This window comes from Pteropus medius, unplaced genomic scaffold, assembly GCF_902729225.1.
Source record: "Pteropus medius unplaced genomic scaffold, Ma_sr-lr_union100, whole genome shotgun sequence".
NCBI classification, from domain to species: domain Eukaryota; kingdom Metazoa; phylum Chordata; class Mammalia; order Chiroptera; family Pteropodidae; genus Pteropus; species Pteropus medius.
This window is the reverse complement of record NW_024350927.1, coordinates 165,947-193,085: the sequence shown is the minus strand read 5'-3', so window position 1 is coordinate 193,085 and position 27,139 is coordinate 165,947. Positions and strand designations below refer to the sequence as shown.

General features: G+C 53.1%; 1 protein-coding gene and 1 non-coding gene across 14 annotated transcripts in view; one reads left to right on the top strand and one right to left on the bottom strand.

Annotated features, from left to right (window-relative positions):
- The first annotated feature begins 1,522 nt into the window (after positions 1–1,522).
- Positions 1,523–1,641, top strand: LOC120585918 (5S ribosomal RNA). The gene has a single exon (XR_005648573.1). It is a non-coding gene; the product is annotated as a 5S ribosomal RNA (ribosomal RNA).
- Positions 1,642–12,026: 10,385 nt separating this feature from the next.
- UBR4 (ubiquitin protein ligase E3 component n-recognin 4) overlaps positions 12,027–27,139 on the bottom strand; it is a 119,520-nt gene continuing 104,407 nt past the window's right edge. For 10 of the 13 annotated variants that reach the window (XM_039842052.1, XM_039842051.1, XM_039842053.1 and 7 more), the window contains 9 exons: positions 25,851–26,069; positions 24,845–24,958; positions 23,774–23,916; positions 23,221–23,376; positions 21,922–22,116; positions 18,930–19,154; positions 15,693–15,783; positions 14,840–15,002; positions 12,027–12,412 (listed from right to left, as the gene is read on the bottom strand). In XM_039842052.1, coding sequence (XP_039697986.1) covers positions 12,348–12,412; positions 14,840–15,002; positions 15,693–15,783; positions 18,930–19,154; positions 21,922–22,116; positions 23,221–23,376; positions 23,774–23,916; positions 24,845–24,958; positions 25,851–26,069 — 1,371 coding nt within the window. In that variant the 3' untranslated portion in view covers positions 12,027–12,347. The remainder of the gene's footprint in view (positions 12,413–14,839; positions 15,003–15,692; positions 15,784–18,929; positions 19,155–21,921; positions 22,117–23,220; positions 23,377–23,773; positions 23,917–24,844; positions 24,959–25,850; positions 26,070–27,139) is intronic. The other 3 variants (XM_039842055.1, XM_039842056.1, XM_039842060.1) reach the window with 1 other exon arrangement.

Sequence of the window (27,139 nt, the reverse complement as noted above, 5' to 3'; positions counted from 1 at the left end):
AGCGCCTCTTCGAGCAGGTTTTACGATGGCTGTGTTGGCAGGTGTTCTAGATAGAGGTGTCACGGCAGAGACAGTCCAGGCGGGGTGGAGGGGGGTGACCAGGTAGTGTCCGCCCAGGAGGCGGCTCAGCTGGCAGCTCAACCCAGCAGGCGTCACACCCACCTTGGGAAGGGGTGGCTGGGTGTCCAGCAGACCCCAAGGTCTCGGGGGTGCCTGGCCACAGGCTTTGGGCCACGCTTCCCCCTTAAGATTCAAACCTGATGCTCCCTCTCACACCTACAGTCTCCCTCCGCCCCCACGACTCCTTGCTGCTTCTGGCCCTCACATCTCCACTTCCGCTGCCCTGCCTGAAATGTCCTTCCGCTAGTGCCCCCACGAAGTCCTACTACTAGTGGTTTAGGATCCAGCTCCAGTGTCNGGGCCCAGCTCAGAGCTACCACTTACAGGTTCTGTCCACGCACGTTCAGGGATGAGCCATTCAAATAGGGGGCTTAGGAATCACAGCGGATATGTTCCTGCTCTACTGCTGACCTGCCCTCGACCCAGCGAAAACACTTCCCTTCTGAGTCTCAGCCTCCTCATCTGTAGAGTGGAAAGATGCTAACATCTACTTTAAGGAGAAACTATCAGGATTAAGGGGTCAAAGGAGACAATGCTAGTAAGCGCAGAGTTAAGTGCTCATAAAACATCCGTTACCCCACCTGTCATCATCACCAGAAAAGCAGGCGAGCTCCCTGGGGAGGAACCGCACCCGCTGCCTGTGCTGGGCCCACTCAGAACAGGACGGGGACGCTGGGTCCCACTCAGCCCTGAGGCAGGCAGGCAGTGCCTTCATCTCTGAATGCCAGGACTTGGCATCCAGGAGGTGCTCGGCAAGAGCGTGCTGGCTGGATGGAGTTCATCCGAAACATTAACAGAAAGGGCTGTGTGATCACTGGTGCTGGGGAACCGTTTTCATGCCCACCCAGCACACAGGGGCAGGCCCGGGATGGCCCAGGAATATGCGTCATCGCCAGCTCCCCAGGTGGTCCTCCGGGCACCCCCGGGAGCATGAGAAGAAGGGCAGGTCTCCTCCGGGCGCCTCATGTTAGAGATGGACCTGGAAAGGCCATGAATCAATAGGAGTCCTGTCCACTGTGGCCAGGCCACCCTCCCCAGTCTCCCCTCGTTCTGCTGGGCCCCTCCTCACAGCCCTGCACCTCCTCCTGCCTTTCAGCCACCCCCTGCTGCACCCCGCGTCTGCAGCCCCTCCCGGCTCCCACCACCGCACACCTGGCACCAGGCCTTCCCCAAGGCCTTCTGAGGACAGAGCCTAGAGTGGCTGCGAGAGACACCCAGGCCCTCGGGGGCTGCCTCCCTCCACATATCTTCCACCATAGCTGTCCAGGGCCCCTCTGAGATTCTGCTCTGTCCATCTAGGAATCCTCGCCTCAAATACCACCTCCTCCAAGAAGCCCTCCCCCGATGCCTGCACACCACCCCCAACCAAATGTGGTTTCTTTCTCCCTTAAGATCCTGGCTGGTCTACGGCCATGCCACCCTGAACAAGCCCGATCCCGTCTGATCTCGGAAGCTAAGCAGGGTCGGACCTGGTAAGTACTTGAATGGGGGACCACCTAGGAAGACCAGGTGCTGTAGGTGTAAAAAATAAAAAAAAAATAAAATAAGGGGTTGTAAGCTGACAAGGTCCTTGCAATCTGAGGTCAACCGTAGGTTGCCTCACCTAAAAAAAAATAAAAAATTTTAAAAATTAAATAAAAATTAAAAAATAAAAAAAGATCCTGGCTGTCCTTTACCTCAATCCTAGCACCTCGTTCCTTAGATATTCCTCTCACCTCCCCTGGACGTGAGTCCTATGAACAGAGGGCTCTGGGGATATCTGCCGACCTCACCCTGTGCGGGACACCGGGCGCTCCTGTGACAGTGGTGGGGCGCTCGGCGACGGCATCGTGCTCCGTGCTTAGCAGTCATCATCTCATTGAATTTTGCTGTAGGGATTATATTCTCCTTTTATGGATGAGCAAACTGAGGCCCAGAGCAATTAAGCAACTTGCCCAAGGTGACGGTGTGTGGTGGAGCTGGGACCATTATCACGCCCACTGCCAGCCAACTGACGCGAGAGCTGCCTCGGAACACACACTCTCTGTCCTTCCAGGTCGCCCCTGGGGTAAGGCAGGCATCGGCTGTCCTCATTTTTGTCTTCCGACTACCCAGCATCAGAACCCACCTGCGCGAATCTCCAAAGGCTGTCAGGACCCTTGCTTTCCCAGCGCCCCCTGCAGCCAATCGAATGTACCTGCCCAGACTTTGAAACCAGAGCCAGGGATGCAAAGAAACAGGATCAGTGGGGGATTTACTTAGGGGTCATGAGCTGTGAGACAGGCACATCCATTGTCTGGAGCGTGGTGGCCTGTGTTGACCATATCTGTTTGCAAACATGAAGGGAATGAGGGAGGCTGGGAGCCCCTGGGATGGACTAGGGCAGGCACTGCCACTGCCCACCTCGCAAAGCATCCCGCCCTCCCTTGCTCAGAGCCCCATGGGCTCAGGCGCTGCCCTGCCCAGCCTCAGGAAAGGGCAATGGATTGAGCCAAGCTGGGCCATCTTGTGTCTCCTGACAGGGACTGGCTCAGAGGTGGGTGAGGGACCCATGAGACTTCCAGGAGCCGTTTCCTGAGACGCAGATGCAGGTATTATCATGCCCTGTCTTCCTCTGGACGTGGTCAGGCCAGATATGATGCCTGGACCCCTGGGGGCAGCAGCCACGTGGGACTTGGAAGGCGGCCATCCTGGGGGCTGAGACGCTCTCCCTGATGGCGGGAACACCTGCTCCTGGGTCCCCCCGCTGGGATTGCTGCTGGGTGAGATGGCAGGTTCCCTTAACTGCTTCGGCTGGTTTACACCTGGTCTTCTGACCCTCACAGCCGGGAGCCTCTTGGCTGCTCCACATCCCACAGCAACACCATCACCCTCATCGCTGGTCACAGCTCTGTTCCACCTCAGCCCTGGCCAGAACCTGGGCATTGTCTCAGCGAGAGGCACTGAGGACAAGCTAGGGAGTCAGCCTGTGGTGTTTCCTGGTAAAGACAGGCCCAGTGGCGTGAGCTGAGACACATGGTGGCTCAGGGAGCGCAAGGGACTTCGCAGGGCTGCTGGGTGTGGTGTATCTCCTCTGTAGTCCACGTGGATAGCGGCTTGAACTGGGGCTTGGCAGACCTTCTCTGCAAAGAGCCAGACAGGAAGTGACATCTTCAGCCTCTGCAGGCCACGTATGGTCTCTGTTGCAAATTCTTCTTTGTTTTTCTTCTAACTCTTTAAAAATGTACAAATGGCTCTTACTTGCAGACATACAAAGCAGGCCAGACTTGCCTCAGCACTGGGGACTCTCCTTGAATTGGTTGGCCACTTTCAGCCAGGCCGGCCTCTGGGGCAGTAGTAGGAAGTTTCTTGGTGTTTGCCTCTCACAGTCCCCACCACTCAAGTCCAGACGTTTCCAAGACAGTGTGTCTGCCTGGGAGGAGGACAGAGGCGAGGTGGCACAGAAATGGCGGCCATGGACAGTGGCCTCAGGTGGAGTTGGATTCGAATCCCTGCTCGGCCACTTCTCGGCAGTGGGGGTGATGACAGTGCCGGCCTCAGAGCATGGCTGCGAAGACCAAGCGCTCACCAAAGCAGGAGACACGCGTTTGCTGCTTATTGTGATGTGGGGGGCCCACTCCGGTCTGGGGCCGCTGACTCCGCCAGCTTCTCGATGAGGCTGAGTGCCCTGCACTGCCTGATACCCATGAGCCTGTGCAACTTCCCTCTCGGGCCTCAGTTTCCCAAAAAGTTGTTGGTTGGACAGCTCTCTATCCACTTCCCTCCCTCTGGGAGTTGATAAAATGAACACATCCATGCACGTGTGTGCGTCCTGTGCTGACGGCTCTCTCAGGCGGGGGGCAGCCCGGAGCACACTGTGCAGCACCGAGGGAGCCGGGCGGGGACCGTGCCCAACGCGCCATGGGGATCATGGCTGCCTCGGTGTCCCTGGCAGGGAGAAAAGCGCAGAGCCCAGGCTCCAGGCCCTGCCAGCCGCCCGCCCGCCCCTCCCACCCACTCTAGGCCACCAGGGAGCGTGACTTTCCTCTGATCCACTGCCTCCCCTCAGGTTCCCTTTGGACTCTGAGAAACCTGTGGTTGGCCACTCTCACCACAGCCCAGCCCCGCCCCTTGGGGGACAGCCAGAGTAATCTGGGAGGGGGCTGGGCGGCTCCCAGCAGGGCCCCTGAAAGGCTCCTCAGAAGCCTCCATCCTCGCATTGGGGAGATGCTTTTTAGAACCCACAACTCTTTGGCACCTACTCTGAGCTGGGCACTCTGCAAACGCGGCCACGTTTATCCCGTGAGAAGGCCCTGATGACCGCCTTCATGGGGGGCATAACAAGGTGGTGGTGAAGCGGCTCGCCAAGCTCACGCAGCATGGAGGGGCCAGAACGAGAGTCAGGACTTCTGACTCCAAAGCCCTTGAACTTCCCGCCTGCCGCCCAGCTCTGAGAGTTGGAAATGTCCTTCGACAGAGTCATCCGCCGTGTGGCATCTACCTGGATGCCTCCAACCACAGAAGACCCACTACCTCCAAACAGCTCTTGTCACTGTCGGAGCCCTGCTGTCAGCTGCCTTCTCCTAAGATGGAACCCTAACCACATCTGTGAAAAGCCCTTCTAGGGGGAGAGTCATCCGTAAGCCAACAGCTCATGTTTCCGGAGCCTTCTCTGTGCCAGGGGCTGTGCAAGTGCTCTGTCGGTTAACCCGATGAAGCATGTTCATCCTATCCATGAAGAAACCGAGGCCCAGAGAGGTGAAGGGCTCGGTCTGAGGCCACACAGCCAGCTCTGAATCCAACCACTTTGCCACCCGGCCCTGGCCTCCAGGGCCGCACCCCGAGTTGAAGAGATTTTGTGGGGCAGAAGGGCGGGCATACTGTGGAGGGGCCTGGGGCTAGCCCACTAGGTTCCCAGCTCAGGCCTGTGAAGAGGAAGCCACCATGGAAGAGCCAGACCCGAGGCTTCTGGAAACTGCCTCCCCTGCTCACCACACTCAGGCTCCTCATGACCCTCAGGATGAGCCTCTTCGCCAGCCCCCCACCCCGTCTGCTATAGTTCAGGTCTGTCGACCTTGAACTTCCCCAAACACACCAGGCTCTCCCCAATTTCCAGGAGCACTGCTGCTCCCTGGGCCACACAATGGAGATTTGCACCCGGGTCCTGCCTCTCCTACAGAAGCGGAGGGAGGCTCCTCAAAGTCAGGGGCTGAGTTGGCTTAAATTTGTGTGTTCAACAACCACTTGAGATGGAGTTGCCAGATTTAGCAAATAAAAATGCTAGCGAGTATCCCGTACCACAAAAAGAATCAGCCTGCCAGCTGCCACTTCCAGACCCAGGAAAGGAAACAGAGTGGCATTGTGTCACTGTTCGCAGTCATGCTCTGCAGGGCTGTGACCTGTCCCCATGAATGAGCAGATTCCTGCCACATGAAAAGGCTGGAGCAGAGGGCGGCCACATGACTGGGGTTGAAGCTCCAAGCCCAGTACTCAGGCCCCACCAGACGAAATCCACCTCCTAATTGCCCTGCTTGCCCTGGCATCAGGGCCAATGGCTCCCGGTGCAGCCAGTCAACTTTTAGCCACGGCTACCTCACCTGCCTGCAGGCACCGGGCTCCCAAAGCTGTGCCCTCCTGCTAGGAGCTGGGCAGATCTAAACAAACCAGTGCCCAGGTTCGATGGGGAGCCAGGCCAGTAAGCGAGCAGGGCCCAGGTGGTGGCGGCAGCCCACTTACGTGCTGTACAGCCTTGGGCAAGTGAGGTTGCCTCTCTGAGCCTCAGGCTCCTCCTCTGTGAATCAGAAGGAGCAACGGGAACGGAGGATTTGAGAGCCCGCTGGCCACAGCACTTGGCCCAGAGCAGGTGCTCGGTAAATGTGGCTTTTGTGGGGTCCTCAACTATCTAAATCCATGAACTCCCTGATGCAGGTCCAGCAGGGGCCCACCTGGAGACCAAGCGGGCTGGGGGGCAGTTGGGACAGACGGGTGACAGACAGGTCATTGGGCAAAGGTGGCAGAGAGACCTGAGGGACAGAGTCTAAAATGCAACAAGCTGAGACCCCCGTGTCCTTCAGCCCTGCCCACGCCCAGAGCACTTGGGTAGGGGTTCTGGGCCCACCGGGGTTGATTCTGGTCCTGGCCCAGCCCCGCGGCCATGCCCTGCCCCCTCCCACCCTTCGGTGGTTCTGTGGTTCTGTGGTTCTGTAGCCACCTCTCCTACAGCTGTTTTCTTGCCCAGTGTCCCAGGAAGGCATCTCTCTGCTCTCAAGAGGCCCGGGGCCCCTCCCTCAGCGGCGGCATGAGGCCCGCTCCGGAGGCTGGCGTTCACTGGCACCTGGACAGTGACCCGAGAGCTGCGTGGGTGTGAGAGCCCAGCGTGCATGAGGTGAGCTGGCGGGGATGCCGGGCCTGCATGCGGGCTCCGCTCTCCGCCTGCCACTTTCATAAAAGAGAGCTGTGCTCCCCTGCGCCCATCACTGAACCCCTCTTTTCTCTTGTGTCAGCCATGGCCAGGAAATCATTCTTCACACACGCGGGGTGACAGGCCTGAAGGGCCCCCTGACCTTACGTGCCTCGACCCTGCTGACCTCCTGGGATGTGGGAAAGGCTGCAAGTCGGGGGCCCTGGGCAAACCCTTCCCCTCTCTGTATCCCACTGTCCCAGCCCTAGAGTGCGGGGGTCAGAGTGTACCTCCAAAGCTGCAAAGTCAGCTAATGGGCACAGGGGAGAGGCGGGAAATTGGCTGGTGCCACCCCGGGGTCCTCAGCACACACCCTTCCAGGGCTGGGCCCCAGTGCTCTGGAAGGGTGGGGTCCCCACACCCTAAGCTGCCGGAAGCCAGCTCTGCACCTGGACATGCCTGCAGCCGCTCCAGACTTGGCAGGGAGGCCAAAGGGGGCGAGCTGGCAGCGCATGAGCCTGGGCCAGGCTCCGGGATGGGGCAACACAGACAAGGACAGGCAAGCGAGGGAGGGGCCCCCAAGGTGAGACTGCAGAGCAACCGAGCCAGAAATAACCATGGGGAACAAACAGAGGCATCGCCGAGCAACGGGCTCATGTGAGAGTGTGGCAAGCATGTGCACAGGCCGTGTGCGCGTGCCGCAGCCCGGCGTCTGTCCCAACAGCCGTGAGGTGAGGAGAGGTGACTGCAGGCCTCTCAGCTCAGACATTCCGTGACTCGTCCATACGCTAACACACCAGCACTGACGATCAGAGCTAAGGAGAACTGTGCCTGGGCTGTGCCCGGTTCTAGGACCTTCTACCGCATTAGTTCACTTACTCTTCGCACTCATAGACAGGTGGGGAGACCTGCCCAAGGGCCCCCAGCAGGGCTGGGCTCCCTTCCGAGCCCTGGCCCTTCCCCACGACACCCTGCTGCCCACATCTGGCAGAGAACGCCTAGCTAACTCAGCTCACGCCATGGGCTCCTGTCTTGGGAAGGCAGTCCCCGAGGGTGTCTCCCCAGGCCTTGGAGACAAAAGGGATCGAGCTGGGTCACAGCCCAAAGCCCCCCTTTACCCACTCACCCTCTTGGTCCTCCCCTTCGGCATTAAGCACAACCAGCTCTCCCCATGTCAGCAACTCTCTCAGGAGAGGGTTTGGGGGCCAAGCAGGTCTGAGTTCTAATTTTGGCTCTGCTCTTCTCAGCTGTGTGAACCTAGGCAGGCTATCAGCCTCTCTAACCTCAGTTTACTTGTCTAGAAAAAGGGGTGCCACCTGCTATATGGGACGGCATAGGGGTTGACTGAGGCACTATAGGTGAAGCACCAGTTGCTAAAAGGCACTGGTCCTCATCCTCTTTCCTGTTCAGAGGCTGCCCTGCTCCCTCCTTCACATCTGAGCCCAACCAACAAGTCCTGAGGGGCCAGGTGGCCAAGAGAAGCGCAGGGTTCAGTTCTGGCTTTGACCTTGGGAGGAACAGTCAGTAGCTGGCTCCAGGGAGCTCAGGCCCTGGAACTTATCTTGTCCCTGACTGCTGGAGACCAGAGGCAGCTCCCGGTAGAGAAATGGCTGCAGCAGGAGAAGGTGTGGCAGGTGCAGGAGCCCCAGCAAGGCCCCAGAGAGCACAGATCTGCGTGCTCCAAGCTGGATCTGAGCCTGGCCCTGCCCCCAGCATGACTTGGGCCCCATCTCTGCTGCGAGAGCATAAGGGGGAGGGGATGGTGAAGAAGAACCCCATGGACCCACCCCGTTCCACCTGTCACCAGAATAAGGTTTTAATTCACTAGCCATTGTCCTAGAATTTCTCGTAGGGTTGGGCACAGCTGATCCTGACTGTCCCCTAAGGAGATGCTGACACGCAGCCATCACCCATTCAACAAATCTTTACTGAGTGCCCACCGAGGAGCGAACGCTGCCCTAGGCACTGGAGATAAGTAGTAAGTAAGTGAAAGTCACTAGCAGTATGGAGCTTAGGGTGCTAAACGGTCGAGTACCTGACCAAACAAGCTGATTTCAGCATATGAAACAGAACAGGGGGTAGAGAGGGATTCGGGCAGACACTCCTCTCTTCAGTTGGTGGTCGAGGACCCTGCCTGAGATAGAGCAGGGGCCTGAATGGAGGGAGGGGACTAGCATGCAAACATCTGGGAGTAAAGACACAGCAAGTACAAAATCTGTGGGGTGCGACAGGGGACAGCAGGGAGTGTGGAGCAGCAGAAGGGAGACGGAAAGGAGAGATGAGGCCTAGGGCTGGGCGAGGAGGCCAGTTAATTATACAGGGTCTGGAGCCGTGAGAGAAAGAAGATTCCATCCTAAAGGCGAATGCATGAATTGAAGAGTTTGAGTAGAGGAGCCACAATCCGAATAGCATTTTTAAATGACTGCACTGGGTGCTCGGAAGAGAAGGAATTGTAGGGGCAAGAGAGGAAGCGGAGAGACTGAGCAGGCTCCCACAAGACCCCACGAGCAGGGTGCAGAGTGGTGACAAGTAGCAGGAGCCATGCTGTATTTTGAAGCCAGAAAGCAGTGAATCTCCCTTTCCGGCTGGTCCCCAGTCCCCCAAAGGGCCCCTCTGGCCAAAGCAACAGTAACTGCCTACGTGCCAAACACAGACCAGCTGCCCCACTGAATGACCACCAAGACACAACTGGGCACGAGAACCTGGCATGGGCAGGTCAGAGCTGGAGGTGGGCTGACCTGACACCAGATTAGAAGGGCAAGCTCTCAGGAGGGCAAGCAGGTCTGGGTTCTAATCTTGGCTGCCTTATACTTCGCCTTCCAGCCCCGTCTTTCCTTGCTTACTGTCATCCGTCACGGGAACCTAAGCTCCATGAGGACAGACTGTGAACGTATTGCTGTGCCCTCAGCATTCAGCACGGCGCCTGGCACCAAGCACTGAAGATGCACGTGAACAAGCAGGAGTGGAGGAGTGGGGACGTGTTGAGTCCCACATACCTGTCAGCACCTGGCTCCCAGCGGGCAAGTCATTTCCTCTGGAGCCGTTTCCTCATCTGTGAGGTGGAACGCCACCACCTAACTCATAGGATTGATGGGAGAATTAAATGCAAAGATCTAGCACAGCCCCAGGTGTCTCAGCAAACATAACTGAGGGAAGAGGAGCAGATGGGGGAGCCTCGTGAAGAAGGGATCCACCTAGCCTCCCTTTAGCCCCTAACAGAGTGCTGAACTCAGAAAGCTGGGCGCCAGGAGAGACGCAGACTGAATAGGGAACACGAGAAGCCTTAGCAATTCGAGGAGGAAGGTGCTAACGTCTCTGCTATAGCTTTATAACTGAACACTGGCTTCTGGGGCTTAAGAGTTGTAGCCATCATCAGGCATAATTCAGTCTGGAATCTTCCAAATTCCCCACCTGGGGTTGCCTATTAAGACAGACAGGGACCCAAGAAGCAATTAGCCTAGAGGTGGCTCGGGACAAGGAAGGGGCTGCTGTGATGAGCCGTGGGCTCAGGGGACGGAGTCCCTCCCTAGACCAGTTCCCACTCCTGCCCAAGTTCTGCCTCAGATACCGCTCTGGGACCCCTCACAGACCTGTATGGCCACCATGTCAGCAGTCACTAGGAAGCACAGGAAAAGCTGTGACAGTGAAAACAAGAGGCTTGATATACTTGGATTGGAGCCAAATTTCTGAGGCCTTTGCAAAAAAATAAAAAATGAAGGGCAGAGAAAAAATTAGTGAACACCTTGTCGTGAGCTTTGGTGACTCCAGCTCTTTAGGCCACAGGCACCAGGCTGCAGATCATGCTTCTGAAGGCACCATGTCAACACTCGGTGCCCCGAGGTGTCGCTTCAAACATGGCTCAGCCTACAAGGTGTCACATGAAACAGCAAGCTGACACCTGATAAGCAGGTATAATCCTGTTTACACTGGCACCCTCCCCCTCTCCCTTCTTGCTTCGCTGTCCCAGAGAAGGCTGCCCCAGTTTACTCCCTGCCAAGATATTATATAACAGCAATTCCACATGCTAATGTGTACCTGTAGCGGTCTCTCGGGGAGACCACCAGAAGGTGGGAGAGGATGGACACGCAAAAGGAAATGAACTTGCTGTAGTCAGTGTATGAAGTCACGGTCCCTAAAACCAAGGTCCTTTACCCTCCTTCCTTAGACATTTCTGGACCTCACCTGAGACATGGAGCCTCAGTAAATAGGCAAAATCGTGTAGATGGAAAATGAATTCATTAACATTAAGAGCAGCTTATATCCTTACTACACGGCAGGCAAATAATCTCATGTAAACCTGGCGACCACCCCACCCCCTAGACACCATATTCCCCCTTACAGGTGAGGAGACTGCAGACACACAAGAGGTAGCAGAGCTGGGATTTGAACCAAAGACGCACCTGATACAGCTTGGGCGATGCCACGCCCTCACCTCGGGCTAGTTAGCCCCTCAGAAGCCCCATCACCCAACACCAAAGCACACTCGCGCACACAAAGCCACACATGCCCGTCTGCCTGGGCTGCCAGCTGCTTTTTTTTTTATCAAACTGCTCTTGTCTCTCTGGCTAAGCTCCAAGCACAACGCTCACGCCTGCTCATGGCTGCCCGGTCAGGGGCTCTGGGGAAGGAACATCAAGTCCTGCTTGTGGAGGTCTTCCAAAGGGGCCCAGAAGCACCTCCTTCCTGTAGCAAGTGGTCTGGCCTGAGGACTGAGTCACATAAACTGGACATCAAGATAGGGGAGGCTGTCACTCAGAGAAGCAGTGGGCAGAGCAGTCAGAGAACAAAAGGAGATAGATGTTGGCGGGCTCTTCTTCCCTTAAAGTCTCGCCCCAAAATCTGGGGAGAGGCTTTTGGGAATCTTGCTGCTTGACTAGCAAAAGGGCCACTGCCCACGAACCTGGGGAAGCAGACGTCAAGGTCCCCAGGGGCAGGAGCCACAGTGGTTGAGGACACAGCTTCAGAGGCACAAAACTATAGCCACTGGCTGAGCGGCCTTCGGCATGTGATGCTGGTTCTCTGGCCCTTTCCTGCTGGGCTGTCAGAAAGACTAGAAACAATAACACACTGGCCTGGCAGAGAAGGTGCTCAGTGAAGGGCAGCTACTCATGATTCTGTCTGCCCCAGGCCCTCTCCTAGCAAGCAACCCTGAAGAGAAGTCGCCAGAGGATTCCCGATTCGCAGCTGGCAGGTGACTGTCCAATGCTTCTGTCATAGAAAGACTAGTGAGTGCCCTGATGCGCACAGCCCGCCTTCAGCAGAGGACTAGAAAATCATCAGGCTCCCTTTGTCTTTGGGTTCCAGCTCTTAAGGCCAAATTAAGAGGCGCCAAGGGGTTTGTTTTAGGAAAAATCAGATTCAACAAATGCGGTGCCCCAACTTGCTGGCCGAAAGCAGAGAGGCTCTATTTGGTGCTGACAAGAGGCCCAGAGACAGCGATTCCGATACGGCAGTCTTCCTGTGCTGACGGCGGAAAGGGCTGGGCAGCCAAGGAAAAGAATTTGGCCACTGTCACTAAGGGTGGGTTTAAGCAGCAGTCAACACCTTCTTTTTCAATGTGTACTAAGTCATTCATTTATTTCTCAAGCTGTGCACACTCAAGGAATAAGTTGGCCAGGACAACTCGCGGCTCCTAGGTATGTACAGGTCCTTCGATGGCTTGGATTACAGACAACTTCATAGCTAGCGCACCACACACGAAATAAAACAGGAAGCCTAAAAACCCCAAGCCACTCCAGAAGAAATGAGGGAGGGAGCGGGGAGGAGTAATGATGCAGCATCCTGTGGGGGGGGTCATTGTGCGGGAGGGAAGGACGCGGGGTGGAAGGCAGGCCAGCTTCACTCTGTCGACTGCGGTTCTGTGGGATGGTCAGGGGACTGAGTTCAACAGGTCCTTCAGGAAGCTCTCTGGATCAGTGATTTCTGATAACAAACCTAGAAAACAGAGGCAGAGGTTGCTGAGGAGCAGGAATGCAACCCCCCAGCCCACTGAGTCACGGCTGCCGCATCCACGAGAACACACTGTACTCCGACAAGTTCTGACACAGCCGCTCACTGGCACACCGGTGATGACTGGGGAGCCAGTCACCGAGCAAACACTCCTGCTCCGGAGCCAGGCGCTGCTGCTTGTTTGAAGGCGGCACGGTGGCAGAGGCCGACCCCACAATCTCCCCGGGCAGAGGTTCTGACTCTGGGTCCGCAGACCACTGCAAGGGATCTGCAGGTCACCGCAACCGAGTGTAAAACAGAGGGAGATTTCTGAAAGGATAGTGTCCGCAGCCTTCAGCATATTCTCAAAAGGACCAGGGCTGGAGAAAGGTTAATGCCGGTGCCTTGCAGGCTGAGGAGCAGAGAAGGGTAGCAGGGCCCTGGGCTCATCTGAGCTTCACCCCAATCACTAGTCCTGGGGCCTTAAGCGAGCTGCCAACACACGGGAGCTCTGTTTCTTCAAGTATCAAATGGGGATGGTGACAAGTCCTTGTTTCGTCACTGTGGGGATTAAACTAGGCCATGTATGTGAAAATGCTCAGTGCACAGAAGGTGCTCAATCAGCATCAGGTCCCCTGTGGCTCACGCCGCTCCCCCACCAAGGAGGGCGCTCACTTTCACAAACATGGCGTTGCTGACCCCGCCCTGGCCCCATTCTAATGGAAGTCCTCTCCCAGCATCTGTGCTGATGGAGGGAAGAGTGACGCCGACCAGCGCATGCTGGTTTTGGAAGACGCTTCTGTCCTTACACAGGGTATGTCTGATGTTCGGAAATTTTCTACCAGTCTAAACAAAGTAATAAAGTCATGCTGTGAACACCAGACCTCGGAGTGAGGACAGAGGCTCCCCGCCGACAGGCTCTCGCACTCCCCCCCGCTTTCGGCCAGGGTGCCGCCACCAGCTCCAGGCCGATGCAAAGCCCTGAACTGAGGTGAACCTTCCTCGCTGTGCCCACCTCCTTCCTCTCTGACATTCACATTGACAGTCTTTGTTCAGGCAGTCACCAGACACTGGGGTGACAGGTGTAGTGCTTGGCCCTGAGGACACAAATCCGCAGGCTACCTGCTCTCCATCAGGATCCCTTCCTGCGGGGAGAGTGGATGAGGTAAAGCGCCCAGGCTGAAAAGAGCACGTGCAAGCACCCAGAGGAGTGAATGAAGAAACTGAGGGGAGCAGTGCAAACACGTGACCGCCAGATATTAGGAGGGGGTGCAGGGACCAGCCAACAAAGGCCCATTCCATTGCACAGCTTCCACTGAGGCCGCCACAAAGGATGGTCCAACTGGACATCCCCGGGCTTTGGGGAAACTCCTCAGCTGGCGCAGAGCTGAGAGGAGAGAGGAATTCACGCTGAGCGTCACTCCAGACCTCGAGGATTCGCTTCTCGGAGGATAAAGACAAACAGGAAAACATCAGCAGAGGCTTTCCCTTGACAGTGGGATCTGAAGAGAAGTTTTTCTCCTGCTTCGTTACGTGTCGCAACAGTCCCACCATAAACATCAGGGGAAAATAAAACAGGTTCACAAAAGAGTCAGGCAGGTGTGGTCCCCCTCCGCTTCGGCTCCAGGAGCCCCACCACCTTGCAGAGACAGCAGTGATAGGGGACCATATGCAACAGCACCTACAACCTAAGAGGACACTAGATTTTTAATCCTAGGTGGACTTCCACAGGCATCAGCCCAAGTCGCCTCCCCCTACGGTTACCTGATGCTTGGTTATGAAATCCAAACAATTTTTAATGTGTTTGCAATTCAAGTGACAAATTTGTTGTACAAGGCATCTGTACGCAGATGAGAACAATGAACTCCATTTTTACTAGCTACGGGATGAGGAACTGTCTGAGGACGTCTCACATGACGATAGCACAGTGTTACCCTGTCCTTACAGTAAGGGATTGTTCTGTTTTGCTGTTTGGATGTTTAGCATTTATTTTAAGAATCAGAGTTGAAGTCCGCATCTCCCCAGGGGCAGCGGGAAGACAAGTAAGCTCTGTTTTCCTTCTCTGAACTGTCATAAAAAGCCAGGAATCAAAAAGGGCTCTACCAATTTTCCAGCTATGCCCCGCTAGAAACCGATTTACTCTTCAAAGCCCCGGCTGCCCCATCTATAAAGCAGGGACAATCACAGCTCCGACCTCACACAGGGCTGCCTTACAAACTGAGAAAATGCACAATCAGCAGCACAGTGCCTGGAACATAGTGAGTACCTGATACATGTCACAGCTGCTGTCCTTGGTATTTACTCATCTCTCCTAGATGGTGGCCAACAGGCTAGTTCTCACTGACGTTTCTTCTAGTACGTGAAGATAAATACTCTGGCTAGCCCCACTGAGACAAACAGAAGACCTTTGAAAGGTAAAACCTTGACACTGACCAGCCACGTCAAGGAACTCCGAGAAGGTCTCCACTGGCATGAACTCTTCCTGGAAGGTCTTCAGAGCCTTGTCAGCAGCTTCGTAGATGGGCATGTCGTTGTGGCGGATGTATTCCGCTAGAGAGCAGGACCAGCCCCCCTCCGTGTTGCTGGTAGGCACCTTCTGCAAGAACCAACAGGGGAGAGGCCCAGGGGTGGGTGACTTAATGCCTCAAGTCGATCAGGCCACTTCAGTCCCATGGAAAGCAGAGCCCTCCCACATACATCAAAGTTTTCCCTGGAGGATGTCCCCCCCACCCCCAGAAACAACAAAATTTCATTTCACTCCTCTTACAGCCCCTTTATTATACACTGTGTCACTTGAACCCACAAGCTGCAACAAGAGACTGCATTCTTTCCTCCCTGCGTACTTCACATCTGCATCCCAAAGAAAAGGGAACCATCAAGATGCTTCTGTTATGCTGTTTCATAAGGATCATCAAAGGAACCACCCCCAAGCCCTCGCGTGCGTTCCTTCCAGGCGGAGAGGAACGTCCTACTGTAAGCTGGGATGGAGTAAGTCACACGCACACGGGGCAACGGGGTTTATCGAAACACAGGGGACAAGCGAGAACAAAGGGTGGCTCGGGAGGAAGAGCTTCCTACAGAAGCAGGTTTGCAGCAGGTCCAAGGCCAGGCTATAAAAGTGAACACAGACGTGTAAGGGTCTACGCTGGCACAGATCCCTTCCCCAGTAGGCACAGTGTGTTTCTCAGGACAGGCCAGTGGAGGAGCGGCCACCCAACAGCTGAGGCGGGACACATGTATTTTACACCCCTTCACAAACCTGCCAAGCCTCCGATAGCGCCCTTACCTTAAACATGCTGTAAATGAGATCGACGAGGGCCCAGAAGAGAAGGGAAGAGCGATAAGCAGAGTAGTCCTTCACTGTCTTGTCTGTCAGCCTGGAAAAGATCAAATTCCGTGTCCACGCAGACCCTGGAAGGGTACTCACAGGACTGAGCAAAGCACCTGGGAGCAAGGGAAGTCACAGTAATCTCTGCATCACTCAGTTCCAGCCACTAAGCCAATTTCTCAGAAAAAAAGCAGCTGTGAGAAAGAACTTCTGCAGCCCTTGGACCCAGTGGTTTATTTCTACAAAAATGTTCCATAAAATATTCATCTCTAGTACCGACCCTTCCAAATTAGGGTAAAACAGAACAAGAGGAGACAGAAGTTGTGACATGACAACTTAAAGAGAGGCCAAGGACTCACATGTCCCCATGTTCAGCCCCCACACAAGCTCGTGGACTGGATGGGACCTAATAAATGAAGTAGGAAACAAGGCTACTCAGTCCTCCCATTCCCGCTGGGAGGACTTTTACAGTCAGCAGGCCTGAAGCCGCCAAATACAGCAATTTGTCAACCATGTGCTGCGGTGAAAACAGCAAGCTGGTGGAAAAGTGGCGTTGAGCAATGGTAACGTCCAGGACAGAGGACACGACGGCCGACACCGCCCAATGCCGGGATAATCCCCGGGCTGCTCACCACACCCCTTGGTTTCTACCCAGTATCGCCTATACCTAATCCCATGATGCAGCTGAGGATTAAAGACCAGCCAGTCCCTTGGAACACTGGGGGCCACAGGCGACAACGCCCACTGCCTCCTCGGCAGACCCTCCTGGAGTGAGGAATGGTCACGCCAGGTGGAGCCACTGTGAGAAACAGGAAAACCAGGCTCCCCTCTGCACAGGAAGTAACATATTGGGGCTAAAATTTGGTTTCTACCACCCAAGTCTACAAAAGGTATGGTCTGCAAACTGCCTTCACATCTGTAATAAGTCATGGAGATTCTACAGCTCGGAACACATGGGAACAGAGCCCATAACTAAAGGGACTAGAATTCAATACTGAAATGTGGGTGTGTGTGTAAGAATTGTAAAAATAAACACAGGCGGTATTTATTATGGAAGCTAAAACTATACTGTATGAGACTCAAGGGAAGGGGCTATGTAGCATGAGAGAGGCCATCCATATCTAGAGTCAGTACATGTAAATTAACAACAAAAAAACCCCACAATCAAATGAAAGAATCCCACTTGCTGAAATAGGCTTCCCGTGCCCTCCCTCACCCAATATCCTCCAACGCGCCCACTGTCCCCTGCCTGCCACGTGTGAGAATGCCGCAGCCTAAGTAAAGGTGACTGTGACTGTGAGGTGGGCCTGGGAATGAGGATGATGGCCCATTTCTCTGCAAACAGGGTAACAGATCAGGCTGACGGAGGCCTAAGAAAGTCTCAGGCTCAAATACTTGCAAGTTCCTGGCTGAGGACCTGTTGCCCTGAATGTACAACATGCAGAAAAGGTCAACTTCTCTGCTGCAGATTCCTAGCGCTACACTTCTCTATCTCTGCCACTGCCTCCCACCCCACAATGTACAGGACTCAGGACAAGGCCTGTGCCAGTGACACTGCCCCAACCAGCAGGATGATGTCTTCTAATGTCCTTCCAGCCATGATCTCTCTCAGACGGTGTCTCAATACAGCACTAACGCCCAGCACCTCCTCCGGTCTGTTTCAGGAGCGCCCGCGCATGCCCCACACCACACCAAGTTTGGTCCTTCTCTGTGGCTGTTTTGCCTTGGTAAGCAGAAATCTTGAATGACTCTGCCCAGCTTAATTATTTAAGGCTAATTAATAAAGGTGACTAAACTGCTACAGAGAAAATGACAACTCATGAATATAGCTCACACTGGATTTCCTAATTAAGCTGTGATCAAATTGGCTTTTCCTTAACTGCCTGGGACAGTAATGTATTCCAGTCTCCTAACTGAAAGCAAAACAGCTCCTGTGGGCTCAGATTTCACACCTGCCACTGACAGCCGTGCCCAGTAAATAGTCACTTTATGTGCTATGGAAGTGGGCCAGCCTGGCTTATCAACAACTTAGAGTCCTCCAGATCTAACCTGTGATTCCAGCAGCTAGTTAACTATTAATGCTTCAGGCTTTGGGGAAACATTGAGAAGTGGGCTCTATGTCTGGAACAATGGCAGGGGTTAGACAGGAATCTAAGAAGACTTGCCTCCTCCTATTCTACAAAAAGAGAAGCTGATACTGCCCTGATTCAACAGCAGAGCTCCAACCTGGTCTCCCTGGGGGCATAAGGTACCTACGACTAGCAACCCTTGACAAATCAGAGCTGATGGAGGTAAAAATACCAGGTGTGCCGGTTCAGGCACACGGCTGTTTCCACCTGGTCTCTCATTGTCAGGGGCCTGAAAATGCCTCCAATCTCTCGTTGGCCTACAAATGTGGAAACATTGCCTCAGATCCTAGCAAAAACAGACTCTCAAGGACAGATCTTCTGGAAGTGAAGACTTCCCTCGTGGCAGAAGCAAGTGGATAACTCCATCCTCTACTGTGGAGCCCAGGTCAGGTGGGCAGCACAGGGCCCCCGTGAGCCAAGAGTGGTGCCCACAGAGTCCACTGAGTGTGTGGCAATCCACATGGTCGTCTTATAGAGCTTCTTGTCATTTGCAGATGTTTCTCTCAAGACACCTGCCATCTGACCCAAATCTCAGCACAAGGTCATGAAAACAAGGACCACTTCCTTCTTTGGGAGGCGTCCACATAAATAGAAATAGGCTCGTGGAATGTGGCACAGACGGGATGGGAATGTGACCAAGGAGTGAGATGATGAGCTTCTTATGATCAGAAAAGCCCCAACCACAGCCATGCAGAAGCTTTCCTAGTTTATGCCCAAACCGGCAGACGGGGATACCTGTCACTCGTTTCAGCCCGTGCCAGCCCAAATGCTCCTCCTGCTCATCAGCAGTCTCACCTTGTGCCTGGCTGGCTCCCTCTCTTGAAATGTTCCTCAGAGGTAAGCCTGGCTCCGCCTTTCTAGTGGCTGAACACCAGACCCGGAGTTGGCCATGAACCTGCCAGACTCTTGGTGTGGCGGACTGAGAAGAATCAGGGCCAATGACCAAGTCAAACAAGCACACGCGCATGGCTAGGCAGTTTTTACACACACTGGGAATACACAGTCCAGGCGACAGACAGCAGGAGACGGCTCCTTGAAGTTGGTACTTCCTGAAGCAGGTACTGACCTGGTGGCTCCCCCTGGAGCCACTGCCCGGGCCTGAGAGGTCACCAGCAGCCTCCTCAGGATTTCTACACGTGTGGCTCTCCACTTCTCGGGGGGCAGGACGTGGAGGGCCAGGACCGTGAAATAGTGGGGCCCATCCACTTCAAAGGCACTCTCCACCCACTTCTCCTTGGGCTGCTCTAGGAAGGCCTGGAGGTTCTTCTCCTCTCGGGAAGTTGCTCGTGTTCTAGAACAAAAGGTGCCTGATGAAACCGGGGTAGAAGCCGGGGTCTAGCAGCAAGAGGGGAGAGGTTTTGCCTAATTTCTCATCTTAAGTGTCTTGGACGCTTGGATCACAGGACACTCCCGCCCGCCCTCAACCACCCCTCCCGCCTCCTCTCCAAGTGCTACCACTTCCCTTCCAAGCCCTACTCCGTGACATCTTCCTTGGCCCCCTCCCTCCCTGCGGCTCAGTTTCGACACAATTCCAAACAAATACTGGCTCCTGGGTACCCTGCGTTGTGTTGGGCACATTCATAAACACTCTACGATCAAGGCGTCCCCATGACTCTGGAAGGTGACAGCTCGTACCTTTTCACCATGGTATCTGAAGCCCAGAGAAGTGTGATTTGCCCAAAGTCACCAAGTCAGTAAGTGATGGAGTCAGTGTGAATTCAGAACCTCTGACTTTGAGCCCACCGCCTGCATCTCCCTGACCCCGCGTTGTCTCATAATAGCTAAGCTGTTCACACTACACTTGCTTCGGTTCCTTTCCCTGGCTATTTTGTTGGTTTTCCTGTATATGTGTCTTCTCTCCTTCATTAGAACAGCTTCTTCCAGGCAAGCACTGCTTCTTGTTTTTGCTCTTGCCTAAACTGCAATGACAATGACAACCATAAACTTTAACACCAGACACTGTTCTAAGGGCTCCGTGTGGATTATCTCGTTTAATCCTCACAATAACCCTACGAGACAGGTACTGGCACTACCTCAATCTTACAGAAGAGGAAACTACAATACAGACAAAGTAAATATTCTGCCCAAAGTCACACACTGGGGCATGAAAGTGGGCTTTGAACCCAGGCGGTCTGGCTCGAGCCAATCCAGCATTGATGCCCTATCTTCCCTCCAGGAAGAAGCCTCGACAAGCGGTCCCGGGTCAGCACTGAGAGCTCTGGAGTCCTTCCTGATCACATGTTTCTGGCTGCGCTCTGTCCCTATAACCTGGATGGTGCTCTCAGGCCGAGAGTGCCTGACGCCCTATCCGAATTCTATAGGGGAAAAACATAAACAAAACACAGCACGAATAACCACGAGAATCAAAGTTACTAGGTCTACAGATGGCACTGCCAGACACTGAACTGTGTGAAAACAAGAGAGGACAGTGCAAGGACATTCTGTTTCCTTCTGCTCCCTGAAGAATGACATAAATAAAATGCAACAGATGAACATACTCGACTTGACTTTCCAGAACTGGGGATCAGAGGCTTTCTGCCACCGCGAGACCTGCTCAGCTGTGCTCTGGCTCATGGTATGATATACTTGCCTTCACACACGAATGGCCCCCCAAAGACAGCCGGCCCCCCTCACCCTGCCCCCCATGACTGAGCTCACACCAATGTGAAATGCCGAAACAGTCTGTGGATGGGAAACAGGGACTCTCCATGAAGCTTCCAGATCAGCCTCTAACTCACCAAGATTACCGTGACTCTGCCAACTCTCTCTCCTACTAGGAAATTTGAGCAGGAGTTAAAATGTCTGGCATTTAAGAAACAGTGACACCTGAAAACACTGGCTCTGTTCTGCTAGGCAAATCACTCTGCCGCTGTGGGTCTGCTTTTCTCCCTGGAGAAGAGAGCAGTCTACTCTACCTCACAGCTGCCAAGAGACATGTCTCTGCAAAAGCCCACAAACACATAATTAAGCGTTGCTCAGGCCTGAAGCACAGTTTGGATAGTGGGAATGTCTGTGTTGTCAGCGATGCAGGTGTTTCTTGACAGTCTAAATAGTTTAGCAGGTGATGTAATGCACTGATGGAGACCCGCCCGTGCATCTTTTTAACAATGAAGCCTGCGTCTGGAGGTGAGTCTTTTAACTGGTAAAGAAGTGGGAGGGTAACAGAAAATAACACTGCTGAAGAGAGAAGACCAGAATGGACAGGAGACGGGCTGTCCTGCTGCCTAGACTGAATTGCAGCTGCCTCGAGTGGACTGTACACAGACAGCCTTTCCACAGCCTGGCCATTCTCTGCCCAACGAAGTTTTAAGACTCTTGCTAGGGACTTAAAAGTATGAAACCATTTAAATCAAATCTAAGAGCTAAAGTATATTAACTCTCTTAATCTGCTTTTAAAAATCTCGGTTGAAATGAAAGAATAATATTCTCTACCCCTCTAAGTGATTCTTTAAAATTATACCTTTAGGTATCAACCTAACTATTCCATAATGTATACAGGGAAAAAAAATACAACTCTATTTCTTCCTGGCTGCCTTCCTTCTCAGTTGACTTTCCTGGGTATTCCTTAGTACCCCCTTTCCCCTTAAACTTGCCAGAAGCATTACTGGAGAGAAAATAAGGATAGCAAGTCCGGTTTCCATTTCTGAAATGGGTCCTTGGTTCTGCTGCATCCCCAAGATGTGAAACTCTCACCTGTAACATCCAGTGTGTCCTTGACAGTGTGTGCGTCTCTGACCCATGGCCACCCTCAACTCAAGAAAAGAGAGTCTTGCAAGTAGAAGTAGAGGCTACAGAGAATTAGAAGCTGCAATGGTCTGGCTTCTCCCAGTTCTCATCCCCTCTGGGCTGAAGGTCAGTCCAAGATGCAGCCCTTGGCTGCCCACAGTGGGAGATGGGACAGTTTGGGAAAGGAAGTCACCTAAAAGCCGCAGATGAACATTCCTACTTCAGTAAAGGCTGTCTGAGGTCAGGCATCTGCTCTGGGATGAACTAGGGTGGATATGGACAAGTGGGAGATCCTGGGTCAGCCAGATGCTGCCCGGGGTGGAGGTACTGACGTGTTCAGGACGTAAAGCACAGTGTGGATGATGTACGGGATCAGGTGGATGTTGCTCTCCCGGCCACCCCCGCCGGTGTCCGCGCTGAACGACTGCTCCATGGCGAAGCGCAGGAAGAGCAGTTTGATGTCATGGATGTTCAGCTGGTATGTGGGCTCCCGCTGGCCCGTACATTCCTGGAGGTAAGTGTTGTGCCTGAGGAGAAGTGGAGCAAACGCTGACACAGAAGCAAGTTCCCTGGTGACAACCGGCTGGGAAGGCAGAAGCCGCTGGGCACCCCCTTCCCCCGACGGCTGCAAAGGTTACACAAATGGATAGAGGAATGAAAGGGAGAGTCGAGGACGAGGACTGGGGCTAGAAGAAAGACAAGAGCAGAGGACATTTTTATATCTGCTGTGACTGAATGTGATGTTCTCCAAGCTTGCATGAGAACCCACCAGTTTTGGGGGCCCATTTCTTGATAGATCAATGTCATAGGACATATCATGGCCACACCTAGAAGTTCATTTTAGAAGAAAACAAATTTGTCCATTCTGACTGATAAGGAAATCTATTCTTAAGAATCATGTCCGCAACCTCTAAAGAAGTTTTTTCTATGTCAATGTATGTTACCATCTATTATGCCTCTTATTAACTGTGTGACCACAAGTTACCCAATCTCTGTGCCTCAATTTCTTCATCTGTATTTACAATAATAACACATGGTAAGCATTTCAATATGTTGCCTGTTATTACTTTCATCATTATTACTGCCAGCTCCCTGTTTAATGGTAAGTACCTTTTCACCCCTGAGCTTTAAACACAGGACTCAGGATGGGGTGTCACTCCACAAGGCATCAGTGAGAGGCGAGGACCTCGCAGAAGCTTGAGACACTCTACTCTACTTTGGATTTTAGGACGGGGAAGGCTGGAAAGGAGCGTGATACTCCCCATGCCACTAAACTATTTATTTTTATTATTTAAACCTCAGAGGCACACAACACAGTGAAGAAGTGAACTCTGGAAAATTCTGGCCTGGAGGATCAAGTCTGGCATTGCGTGTTTTATGTCCTTAATCAACAAAGGAGGAGAGGCAGTGAAAAACTAGAAATTCTACATGGCACACCAGACACTGAGGGTGCTGGTTTCTCTCAGTAGAGTTCCCCTCTGTTTCAGACAGACCCTGTCAGTAAGCAAAGAGACATGGGTTCCCAGTGAAGGTGACAGGAAATGGTGTTACCATGGGCTGGGCTGAGAGCTTATCTCCCCTATCTCCTGGGAGTCCCCTCTTTCCTACTGTGCAAAATGCTCAACACTCACCTTGCCAAGCAAGTGGCAAAAGCTGACTCAGGGACGTGTGGTCCCCAGACTGGAAGGAGCCCATTGCACTTAGTGTTGGCGTTCTGAAGGGCGGCACTTTCCCACTCTTCTCGGCCTCGAGCCAACCTGGATTGGGGGGAGAGCAGGGAGGAATGACTGCTGGAATTAATCTGGCAACCAGGTGTCTAGGCGAGTGGAAGTAGAGAAAGGTTTGCTAACACTAAAGAAGTAAGTCAGCCCATGCTCCTGACTCTACAGAGAACTGGCCATCTTTAAGTCCGATGCATTAAACGCCGGCTTCCCTGCTTCAGGCAAGTGTGATTGCCTTCGCCAGCCTTAGGCCAAAAGCCATGCGTAACATGGCAAAAATAGCTCTTGGGGGTCTATCTGGTTTAGGGTGGAATACTCCGCTCCCCCGAGACTAAAGAACAGCACTAAAACCTCGGGGTGGGTGGTCCCACCCCCTCAAAGCCCAAGCCGTTCCTCCTAAGTAACAAAGGTCTAGAACTGAGGCACCTGTGAGCGAGGGGCCCGCCCACGGAGCAGGGCCTACCTGACGGCAGCCAGGTGGCAATCGTAGTGCACGATGTTGAAGTGAGACACGCTGCTGTAGCCCTGCTGTTTCCGGGGCTTATTTTCCATCTCCTCCAAGGCTACCCGCTTGGTGAAAGTATAAATGCCCAAGACCTTCGTGGGCTACAAAGACAATATAAAAAGGACGGGTGAGAAACTCCAAGGCAGGCCTTGGAAGGAGGTGAGGCAGAGCAGAGGGGACTCGAATGTCAACCCTCCTAGGAGGTGATAATCCAGGAGAGGTGGCGATGGTCAGCACCCCAAACTCTTTGTTAAGCACTTGGCTGGGCAAAGCCCTGGTAAAACGAGGAGTGTGGGGGGCAGCAACCAAAATAAAGCAGATGCTGTGCAGATGGAAAGGCAAAAATGTGAGCCTAAATCGTCTTTTCCTTTTGCTTCCTTTTGCTGAACATGAAGAATAAAGTGTGCCTTCTGGATAAGACACTTGCTTTTCAAAACTTGTCAGGCAGCTCCAAGAGCCTGTGTTACAGCAGGACTTATGAGGCTTGTGGCCCATGATTGCCCTTCAACAGCCTGGGTGCTAAGTAGTAAATTCAAGCTGGAGAGAAAGAAGACCTGTTTTAGGCCTTTAGGGGAGCAAACAGGTCACTTGCTGCTCTGCTGTCAGGTATAAATCTAGTTAGGGGAAGCCTGGTCTCCCCACGTGTTCTGAATGGAAGCAGCACAGTGTGTTTTTAAAAGCCCCAGGTCTAGAGTCAGAGGCGCCTGGGCTAGAACTCTGGCTATACCCATGACCTTTGTCCTCTCATCCATAAATTGGGGCTTTTTACAAATTTAAAGATAAAACTGCACAGCTGACGTAAAGCTCTGGGCATAGGTTCCAGCACAGAAAGAATCCAATGAGTGGTTGTTGATGGTGATGAAGACAACTCATGTTTGGATCAGTTTGCCTTCTTGCCTTTAAAGAGGACCATGGCCAAGACACAAGCCTTGCCTCTGGCCAATCTAAGAACAAAAGGCTCAGGAGAGGGACACCACCAGAGCAAGGGACGTGGATGTGCCATCGGGCCGGGCGGGCCCAGAGATGTACCTGGAACTTGTACCCCTCCCGGCAGATGCAGCACGTGAGGCCCGGCTCTTCGATCAGCTCTTCCATCTGCTTCAGGAGCGCCGTCTTCGTCACGACCTGGCCCTTTTCATTTGTCTGTCAGGGGAACCCCAGATGGCATGTCAGAGGGGCTTTCTCCCCACCCTGCCACTCTAGCTTGGGGATACTCAGGGAAAGGGCTGACCCACCACATACACCAAAGGACTGCTGCATCGAAAGGGAGCCTCTTTAGTTGGCTTCTAATGAGGGTAAAGACCTAGATTCTCCCTCTAGCCTCTTCCTACAAGAACCACTGAAGCAGAGGAAACCATCCAGCTGGAACCCTGGCAAGTCGCCACTTGCCACCAAAAAAGCCCCCTTTCTTTGTGCCAGCAATACCAAGTCTCGGCTGCCAAGGGCTCTTGCATTATGATTCATTTACTGTTCCCATGGGAGTTTTAAAACTGCTGACACTCAGGTTTGCTGGTTTGGAGGGGACTCTCACAGGACAACTGCTTCCTCTCAGGCAGGACAGTGAAAAGAGCTAAGCCCTTTGTGTGAACAGACCCAGGTTTAAAATCCCATCAACCATGTATTAGTTACGTGCCTTGGCCTATTCACCTCTCATCCTCAATTAGTTCAACTGAAAATAGGTATAAAATCAACCTCAAAGAACCACACGAGGCACGAGGGCTTAAATAAAATCTTACCAGTAAGGTACCTAAGTATAGTGCTTGGCATAGAGTAAAGCCTCATAAACAATGGTTATCATCACCATTTTGACTGTTTCTGTGAACCTGTTAAGTCCCTTAACCTATGAGTCTCACCTACACAGCAAGACAATAATAGTCAGTCTTCTGAGGGTTGTTGGGAAGATTAAAGGTAAGCTTACTTAGCACACTTAGTTTCCTCCTCTTCCTCTGTTCTGTCCTGAAGCACAAATGATTATGCCACGTCCATCTCCTCAACAGTGTGGGCAAGAATGTGGGGACTAGGGGAGTGGCTTTACCGTCATGCCCAGGGTGCCCAGAGCTTTCTGCCTCATCGCCATGGCCATGCGCTTCTTCTCGGCCCGGGTCTCCCTGCGGGCTGCATCAATCTTCCTGTTTACGTCAGGGTGCTCCCGCAGTGCCTCTAGCAGGTTCTCTGCCAGGGTGCCAATGCCCTCATCGCTGGACACCTGCTCTAGTTTATGTAGATTTGTGATGGAGTCAGTTCCAATGAGAACCTGTCGAGAAGGGACCAGAGAGATGCATGCCTCCAATATATAGATAAGCATTCTTCCTAGAAGCTAAAATGCTCAGTTTCAAACAGATCCTTTGAATCTACACTTTAAGAGCATCGGACAAATGGAAGAAGGTTAAGCTCTGCCCCTGACCTTTGACCAGTATCTCTATCTATAAAATGGGGGTAATGCCGGGGTTGCTGTGATGATTTAAATTAAATAACATACGTAAAGCATCCAGGCACAGTGAAAGGGGCTCAGATAGGATTCCCCAGAGAAGCAGCACCTGATGAGGCCTGAGTGGTGAATGCAGTGACTGCACTGAGCAGAGCAGGCCTTTGAGGTACGCAGGGACCATGCTAAGGCCTTCATCTGGGGTTCTGGGTTCCCCAGACTCAGGAGCACGGGCAAGTTCTGCACCTAGGGACACTAGAGGTATTACCCTAAGCAAGACTGGGGATAAGAAAATACTTAACAAATATATTAACAAGAAACCCCCACGCCTGAGAAAGTTGGCAATCACTGTACTATAGCACTATGCTCTGAACAGGGATGGGAGAACATCAGAACACTGAAGGCAGGCATAGTTTGAAAAAGCTCTCCAATGAGCTCACTGAAAAATAGCATCATATCATTGAAATCCACACTATACTCATCACAAGTGAATTGGACGGTTGCTACATATTTGACAATAAATTGAAAACAACAAAGCGAACTTGTAATGTGAAAGCTCAGCATTCAACTCAGATCACTCACTAGCTCATAAATCTGTTCTCATAGCTTCAAATTTGTGCCTCAGCAAAATTATAGGGTAGCTCATGTCTCAGGCTCCTAAACGCTAAACCCATAGTTCAACTGCCTATTGAACTATTCCGCCGGTACTCCACACTCAACACTCCGGGGCTTTACATGTGTGAAGCACATGTGTGAAACAGTGTTTCAGGTGCTGGGGAGACAAAAATTGTGCCCCCCTGAAGCTAACATTCTAGTTAGGAGGACAGACCACACATGGACAGTCTTATAAAACCAACTCTCCTCCACCTTAATCCAACCTCCGAGGTTCTCCCACCTCA